This window comes from Vicia villosa, linkage group LG6, assembly GCF_029867415.1.
Source record: "Vicia villosa cultivar HV-30 ecotype Madison, WI linkage group LG6, Vvil1.0, whole genome shotgun sequence".
Classification (NCBI taxonomy): Eukaryota; Viridiplantae; Streptophyta; class Magnoliopsida; order Fabales; family Fabaceae; genus Vicia; species Vicia villosa.
Window position 1 is genome coordinate 148,632,023 of NC_081185.1, and position 9,157 is coordinate 148,641,179.

The 9,157-nt window shown below is 37.0% G+C and overlaps 1 protein-coding gene across 1 annotated transcript; it reads left to right on the plus strand.

Moving 5' to 3' along the window:
* Positions 1-1,433: 1,433 nt before the first annotated feature.
* On the plus strand, positions 1,434-7,729 carry LOC131610429 (probable glutamyl endopeptidase, chloroplastic). Its single transcript, XM_058882375.1, has 11 exons — positions 1,434-1,729; positions 1,882-2,869; positions 3,556-3,684; positions 4,024-4,323; positions 4,409-4,867; positions 5,004-5,066; positions 5,372-5,432; positions 5,525-5,674; positions 5,811-5,948; positions 6,088-6,404; positions 6,535-7,729. The coding sequence occupies exons 1-11, from the start codon at positions 1,486-1,488 to the stop codon at positions 6,563-6,565; spliced, it is 2,880 nt and encodes a 959-aa protein (XP_058738358.1). The 5' UTR covers positions 1,434-1,485; the 3' UTR covers positions 6,566-7,729.
* The last annotated feature ends 1,428 nt before the right edge of the window (positions 7,730-9,157 follow it).

The window sequence follows — 9,157 nt, forward strand, 5'->3', positions numbered from 1 at the left end:
GAGGGGTGCCAGGTATAATTTGAGGTGTGGCAAGTAAAATTTTCTATAAAAAATAACTCAATTTAAGGGTTGTTACATTAGAAGAATTTAACCTGCCACTCCAACTTATATATGACACTCCCACAATTTGAGTGAACAAACTATATTATTCTTCACACCTTTTAATTAATTTTTTTAAAATCCACTCAAAATTTCTTGAGATATCGAAAAGTTTGCTCTTCATACCAGAATTTAATTAAAAGTAAGATTTTATCTCTAGAAATAATGTGTTTTTATTGGAAATTTTATAATTTTTGATAAAACTCTTTAAATCGGTATTAGGAATTTCATAAATGCAGGTATCTATTCATGAGTTTTTATTAGGAATTTTAGAATTTTTGGTATTTGCTCATACAACTGTACCAGAAATTCTACTATGTTAAAAGTTTTACCGAAAAATTTAAAATTGGCGGTAGTTCATTGGCTTTTTGCATTTTTCCATTTTGCGGTGAAGACTAGGGGAAAAGACGATACTGTTAATATTTGTAAATATATAGTGTTAAGAATATTTGTATATAGAATAGTCTCACATCGACTATATCATATAATTAGTTGTAATCTCTCTATATAATAAAGTCGTTGTAGTGTTTTACAAAACATACAGTTTTAACCTAAATGTCTCTTAGTCTCGCTTATTTTAACATGGTATCTTGAGCCTACTAAGAGGCAATTCTTCGATGTGTTTTACCCGGTTGACCCACTGTCTTTTCGTAAGATTTTCTTTTGTAAACCGTGTCATCACTCCGATTTGCCTCTCAATTCTCAAAATTTCCCGGTAACCACTTTGTCGCCACTGTTGTCGTTACTGTTCTGGCAATCTTCCAACGACGTTTTGGAAAATTTCGAGAGAGTCTTAGAGTAATTCTCAAACTAATGCTAAATACAAATCACGAAGCATACTAGCTTACAAATAAGAATTAAGAAGCTAAAAAATTACCCAAGTTTACAACTTTAGTGTGAGGCAGATATCTCTCACCTAAGACTTATTTTGAAGTTCAATACAGTCAAAAAGTAGATACAAATATTACAAACTTGCCCTTCAAATTTGAGCTCGACCCGACCGTTAACGAAGCCGAAATTATCAATTTAATGAGATTGATTGCAAAAAAACGAAAATATATTTCTCTCCTCTTTTCTCTCTTTTTAAACATTTTTTTCTCTCTATCTCTTACAACCTGAATCAATGTTTCCACTTAAATAAATAAGATACATTAAATAATTATATTTGTGACTTTCTCCGCATAGGATTGAAGCCAAAACCCAACATAATCATCGTTAATTTCTTTGGCTAATATTTTGTCATTTAGTGGAATAAAATATACATAGGAAATTGAAAGAATTCTTTGTCGGCAATTATTTTTTTATTTCAAAAAGTTATTAAAAAGAAAAATCTAAATATTGTTAGACCAAGGAAAGTATGAAGCAGGAATAGAATAGCAATCAAAGATGCATAAACTCTACTATCGCCTCACTCTCCTCTCTTCATCTTCGCCACTATCCCTCCCTTCCAATCCTTCTCTTCCCCTCACTCTCCGTTACACAACCGCCGCCAACTTCGCCTCTGTATCCACCTCCCGGTTTAGCCATATAGCACCTCTCGCTGCTGTGTCCACCGAAGACAGCGCCGGCGGAGCCTCCAACGGCTCCGTTTCTCCCTCTTCCGCCACCGATACTTTCGCTGATTACGAAGGTTAACTCAATTCTCACTCCTTTACTGTTATCCCCACACGTTTATTGCAAAATTAAAGTGTTTATTGGATTTTTCTTATGCAGCACTTTTCATTTCTCGGTACTGTTCAGTGAAAATAATTGCTGATGTTTGTTTTAATTGATTGATGTTAGATGATTCAACTCTAGGAGTAGGGTATCGAGTTCCTCCACCAGTGATCAGGGACATTGTTGATGCTCCGCCCGTTCCTGCATTGTCATTTTCACCATATAGAGACAAAATTATTTTTCTTAAGCGAACAGCCTTACCTCCGCTAACTGAATTGGCTAGACCGGAGGAAAAGTTGGCCGGTATACGAATTGATGGACACTTAAATTCAAGGAGTCGTATGTCATTCTACACAGGTTTAGGGATCCATCGAATTCTTCCTGATGGTACATTAGGACCGGAGGTTGAGGTGCGTGGTTTCCCTGAAGGCGCGAAGATCAATTTTGTTACTTGGTCTCCGGATGCTCGCCATTTGTCCTTCAGTGTTCGTGTGAACGAGGAAGATTGTAATACTAGTAAACTCAGAGTATGGATTGCAGATGTGGAAACAGGGAATGCTAGACCTTTGTTTCAGTCTCCTGATGTATATTTGAATGCAGTTTTTGAGAACTATGTTTGGGTAGATAACTCTACACTGTTAGTTTGTACCATTCCATCTACTCGTGGAGCTCCACCGAAGAAACCTTTGGTTCCCGGAGGCCCAAAAATTCAATCTAATGAAACGAAAAACGTTATTCGAGTAAGGACATACAAGCATTTGCTGAAGGATGAATATGATGAAGATTTATTTGACTACTATGCAACATCTCAGCTTGTTTTAGCATCTTTGGATGGTACGACAAAGAATTTCGGACCGCCGGCTGTTTATACCTCTCTGGACCCTTCCCCAGATGAGAAGTACATTATGATTAATTCACTGCACAGGCCATACTCTTTTATTGCACCTTGTGGTTTATTTCCGAAGAAGGTAGAGTTATGGAGTGCCGATGGAAAATTTGTCAGGGAGCTTTGTGATTTGCCGCTTGCCGAAGACTTACCAATTACATCAAATAGTGTGCGAAAAGGGATGCGTTCTATTAAGTGGAGAGCTGATAAGCCGTCAACTCTCTACTGGTATAATTCTGAGTTAATAATTTATATTTCTTCTTGGGCATGTGCTTTGGCAACATCACAAAGTATTATAATAGTTTAAGTCAACTTATAAAGCATGCATTTTTTATTTATTTAGACATTTTCTGATCTGCAGTTGAAATAATTTTATTATTTTTTCTCAAACTCTTGTAAGTGTTTGTAAACTTAAACTTCCCAAGAATGTATTAATAATGAAGTTCATTGGCATGCAAATAGTACTAAGTGTGCAGTTTTTATGAGCAACCATTCGGGTATACGGGTAAGCTTACCTGTATACATGTATCCATACACACATATGTTGTCCACTTGCATCACAATATTTGGATGCTCTTCTCGTGGAATATTATGTTTAGGCATTTGAAATTGTGTTTTACCTTTTACTGAATTACTCATATTGCAATTTACAAGTCAATGTTTGATCACTTACGTTCTTTTCTCCAACTGGCTTATCTCATTTTCTTCCCCCTTTTATGGTTAGTTTTTGACTTTTTCATCGTACGAACTAACTTCTCAGTTAGATTTTTTCACAGTCAAGTTTAACATTTCCTTTATTTTACGTAATATATGTTTGTCTTTGCATTTTATATTGTTTTTGTAGTCCCATTAGTTATATATTTATTTGTTTTGTGATTTCTTTTTGTTAAAATTTCTTCATTCGAGGTTTCTAGGGTAGAGACTCAAGATGGGGGTGATGCAAAAGTGGAAGTTTCTCCTCGTGATATAGTCTACTCACAACCTGCTGAACCACTAGAAGGTGAACAACCGGTGATATTACACAAGCTTGATCTCCGCTATAGGTATGAATACAAATTATTGATTCACATTTAGCCAACATACTTGGACATAACCGGATCCTTTTCTAAAACTGTTTATTCTTTCTTAGCATTTCAAATGTGCTGCTCTAAGCCGAGGTTTGCAGTTGACATTGTGACTTCAATGCCAAGTCTCAACCATTTTCAAAAATTCTATGCTAGTGCTGTGCTTGCTATTCATATCTTTGTACATGCTTGATCATCATCATGACCAACATTTGGTTTGCATTCTCATAGTCTAACATGTATGTCCATCATATAACACTTGTTAGGAAAAGGTCTGACCAAGTTCATGGTTGATATTCTTGTTTTCTGTATCTACAGAGGAATTTTTTGGTGTGATGATTCGTTAGCTTTTGTATACGAATCTTGGTTTAAAACAAGACGAATAAGAACATGGGTAGTCTCTCCTGGATCTCAAGATGTGCCTCCACGCATCCTATTCGATCGATCTTCAGATGATGTGTACTCTAATCCTGGCACTCCCATGCTGCGGAGAACCCAAGCTGGGACATATATTATTACCAAGATAAAGAAAGGGGGTGATGAAGGAAGATATATCTTACTAAAGGGAAGTGGTGCAACACCAAAAGGAAACATTCCATTCCTTGATCTTTTTGACATGTACGTGTCTTGAATTATTTGTTTCCGGTGTATGCCCTTACAGATTCTCATTTATGCTCCGGTGGTTTCGACCAAATTGTTACAGACATACAGGTAATAAAGAACGAATCTGGGAGAGTGATAAGCAAAAGTATTTTGAGACTGTTGTTGCTCTAATGTCTGATCAAGAAGAAGGGGATTTGCAGTTAGATAGGCTGAAAATACTGATTTCAAAAGAGTCAAGAAGAGAAAACACCCAATATTACTTTGTTAGCTGGCCAGATGCAAAAAGAGTTAAAGTTACAAATTTCCCTCATCCATACCCTCAGCTTGCATCATTGCAGAAAGAGATAATCAGGTATCAAAGAAAAGATGGGGTTCAGCTTGCTGCTACATTATACTTGCCACCCGGTTACAATCCATCAACAGATGGTCCTTTGCCATGTTTGTTTTGGTCTTACCCTAGAGAGTTTAAGAGAAAAGATGCTGATAGCCAAGTTCGTGGTTCTCCAAATGAGTTTGCTGTGATCGGTTCCACATCACCCCTTCTTTGGCTGGCTCAAAGGTGTGAAAATATCTTTGACAATTATCTGTGTTGTCATGCTCTAGATGATTTGGCATTATTTAGTTCCTCTGTTCCGGTTCAGAATATTTTGAATTAAATTAGCTGGACTGTTCTTTGATTACTTTAAGTGTCGCAGGTTTGCAGTTCTATCTAGGCCAACCATTCCTATTATTGGTGAGGGAGAAGAGGATAAAGATAGGTAAGTTGATAGCAGTACTGTTATATAGCTGTGAGATCTTTACTGTTTACTTACTACTGTATTAAATAATTGCTCTTAAGTATCTAGAGAAATCTCCTCTTCTTCAATCTCATTTCTCTTCAAATTTGAACTTTAAATATTTGGCCTCTTCACTCTTGTGAGGCCTAGGTTTCTTCAGTGGGTTTCTTGTTCTGCATTTTCAAATTTTATTGAAGTAATCATACTCCATACTTAATAAGCAGTTAAAGTGTATCTGATTGTGTTTTAAAAAAAAACGTTTATTTGATTAGATATCTATAAACCAGCTTTGTAGAGCAATTAGTTGCAAGTGCAGAAGCTGCTGTGGAAGAAGTTATCCGGCGTGGGGTAAGCTTTTGTTTTTACTTGTGTAGTAGATTAAGTTATCAATCCAATAGAAATATCATTTGAATCAAGCATTTTTCGGTTATCCTGTCTAGGTAGCTCATCCAAAGAAAATAGCTGTTTGTGGACATTCCTATGGTGCGTTCATGACTGCCAACCTCCTAGCACATGCCCCTCATCTCTTTTGTTGTGGAATTGCTCGTTCTGGTGCTTACAATAGAACGCTTACTCCTTTTGGTTTTCAGGTACTACCTATATAATGGCTCGATTTTTAGTATTTTTCATAAATTGTCATTTGCTCCATAGTTACTTTTAATCTCCTTTCCATAAAATATCATTTAGAAACGAGTATCTTACATCTTATACTACTTTCTTCTGTAGGATGAATATAGAACTCTTTGGGAGGCCTCTAATACCTATCTCGAGATGAGTCCCTTCATGTTCGCTAATAAAATTAAGAAGCCTATCTTGCTTATCCATGGGGAAGAGGATAATAATTCAGGAACATTACCCATACAGGCAAGATAGAAATTTCCACCCCTATTATTCTTGTAAATAGACAGTAACTGACTATTGCAGTATTTGAAAGAAATAAACCCTCCTGTAGCCTTACTTTAGTCAATTTCTTGCTGCTTCTATCCTTTGTGCTGCTATGCAGTCAGACAGGCTTTTCAGTGCTCTGAAGGGTCATGGTGCTCTTTGTCGGCTGGTGATTCTGCCTTATGAAACCCATGGTTATTCTTCCAGAGAAGGCAACATGCATGTCCTTTGGGAAACAGGTAGATGGCTGCATAAATACTGCGTGTCAAATACCTCCGATGCAGGTGAAGATTATCCTGGTACAGTCAAAGAAAATATTAGCAAAGGAACTATAGATGCTGAAAGCAAAGTGGCTGCAGCCAGTGGAGGTAGCAGCAAAGAAGAATGTGATCTCGAGCACGAAGAATCTCATTCTCTTCCAAGATCTTTCCTGGGGTAAGCTCTTCAACTTTAAAATTTGAAGTCTGAATAAAACACTTTCTGCCAAACTAGTTAAACACTTCAATGTTTTTTAGTGCCTATTCCTTCCACTTGTATTCTTACCTTAAACTCTTCTTTTTTGTAGAAATTTTTTCCAATCTTCTGGGAAGCACTAGAATTGAAGCGTCCAAATGATACACTGTGGAAGATAGATGCCCTTCACTGAGAGAATGGAACACTTACATTATAGTTGTTGAATATCAAACGCATTCCTTCAATAGCTTCTATAGCAATAATTGCATTGCTGGTGCAGTGGCAGGTTACCAAATCATACCTTCATTAATTTATCAGGATGTTTATAATCTGTGGTCAGTGTTTTCAGAAAGATCTTAGCTGCTTAGGCGAATAATGCACGGTAAATTTAAACATATGTACTCGAGTAATATCTAGCTAAACAATATGCACCAAAATGCAGTTTAGGGCTGTTGGGCTTTCTAATATCTTGCCTTCCTAATTATTCAGCCGTGATTCATTATCAGAAGATCAAGGATGTTGGTTTAAATGATGTACAAGTTCTGTATTATTTTGTATTTGGGTTCATCATTCAAATATATCAGACAGAATATTGTTTTGGATTTATTTAGTCAATGAATAGTTGGTTTTAACATTAGTTTTTTTTTTGTTGGCGTAAATCGTTTATTTTGTGTGTGCAACTTTAAATATTAATCCATCGAGTTTAATCCTTTAGCCTGTGGGTGGGAGTCAAATGAGTGGCTAATTCTTCCCAAGAGTTTTGACATTTTTTTTTATGGTTAAAAAGCTTCATTTAGCAAATGACGAGGGAAAACAAGAAGCTGATGATCCCACAAGGTCACCAAGCCAAGTTCTTGAACCAACATTCGAAGCTAAACCTACCGGTTTGTGAGCTTCTATGCTTCTATCCTCCCAATGAAACAGACAGTAGCAAAATTAAAATCAGACAAAAGAGAAAAACAATCACCAACCCTGTTTTCTAAACCTGTCTAAAGTTGCCATAGAATATTTCCTTTGAATGTATTACGCGACCACTAACGCATCAGTTTGAATGACAATTCTGCGCCATTGCTGACTCCTAGCAAGCTCCAAATTTCACCTGACTTTCAAAGCTTCAACAAGTGTAGGTTCCATGGCTATCATCTCCTTCTTACAAGCTGAGAGCAACTCCTTCCTTCCTGGTCTTTCACATAGCAGTCCCAAGTAGTTACCCCTTCATGGAAACACCCAGCATCAACAGAGATGGAAACATCTGCATGAAAGTCAACAGTGCTTGTGCCAACATTAGGATCCTTGGATTTATAATCCTTCCTTGTAGTTACTTTATTGAACTCCTCAACCTATAGAAGTTGGCTCTGGTTGGAAAGATTTCTTTAGCTAGCCTTAAGAGGAAGTTATTTGCTGCATTAGGGAGTTATATTCTCCAGATTGCGCTCCACAAATTCTTGTTGTTGTCTCCAGATGTACTAGCAGTAAAACGCTCCCTTTTCATTCCAATACTATGGTAAGTTGTACGAACCGAATGTGTCATCTCTCTCTGCGGACCAAATCATCTTGTCATCAGGAAGTCTACTAGAGATATGGATACTCAGGATCTTCTTTGCCTCATGCTCACTAAAGTTTGAAATGACCATGTCCTTCTTCCATTGCTTTATGTCAGGATCAATAAGAATGTTGACTCTTGCATCAGCCTCAAAAGAGGTGACTTGGCTTACAACTTTTCCTCATGAATTTCCAAGTAATCCACTATCCTTTTGAATTCTCCCACTCTTTCCATTTCCAATTTTCCATCTACACCCGTTCACCACCATATCATTTGCACTCATAATACTTCTCCAGACAAAACTCGGCGCAAAACCAACCTTAGCATCAACAAAATTGCTTCTAGGGAAGTACATGGCCTTGAAAATCCTACCAAGAAGGGTATTCCTACCATTCATCAGCCTCCAACATTGCTTTCCTATTAAAGCCTTGTTAAAATCAGAAAAGCCTTTGAATCCCAAGCCTCAATTACCTTTAGCCTTTGGCAACCTATCATAGCTTACCCATTGGAGTTTCCTTCGCCCTCCACTAGAACTTAGCCACCATATGTTCAATCTTCTGACAACATCCCTCTGGCAACCTGTAGCAACTCATGATTCAACTAGGAATCGCTTGAGAAACTGCTCTAATTTGGACTTCTCTGCCTGCTCCTAACAACGCATTCTCCTTCCACCTTTTAAGATTTTTCCAAACTCAGTCCAAAACAAATGCGAACACCTCCTTCTTGGACCTTCCAAATACAATTGGAAGCTCCAAATACCTAGTATGGTTTGCTTGGACTAGATACAAAGATGCATCTTTTGGAAAAAAAATCCTTCCTTTTTGAGAAAACATGAATAAAGAAAAACCAAAGTTAAAAGCAAAATTACTATGTAATTTTGTGCATAGACAAAATACGGAGATGTGTTGATCGAAAATCAAATCAAAATTATTACTTTTCGAATCTCTTAATCGATTGGCTAAGGGCTCTAATCGGTTAGATTTTCCAATTTCTTAGGATTTTATGAAATCTTCATTAATGTTGGGATTTGATTTGCTTGAGCATACTTTGTTTCAAGCTTTTCTAATCAGTTATTATCACGCGCTAATCGACCGGGCTTACGTAATTTTACCTTCTTGGTGCAATTGGGCCTTTATGTCTACTATAGTACCACCAATTATCATTATTTGCACCCCTTAGCTAGAAAACACTT

Coding starts and splice junctions, on each gene's coding strand:
- LOC131610429 (XM_058882375.1), top strand. CDS start 1,486: ATGCATAAACTCTACTATCGCCTCACTCTCCTCTCTTCATCTTCGCCA. Junction 5,433..5,524: donor AAGAAGTTATCCGGCGTGGG/GTAAGCTTTTGT, acceptor TATCCTGTCTAG/GTAGCTCATCCAAAGAAAAT. Junction 5,675..5,810: donor TTACTCCTTTTGGTTTTCAG/GTACTACCTATA, acceptor TTTCTTCTGTAG/GATGAATATAGAACTCTTTG.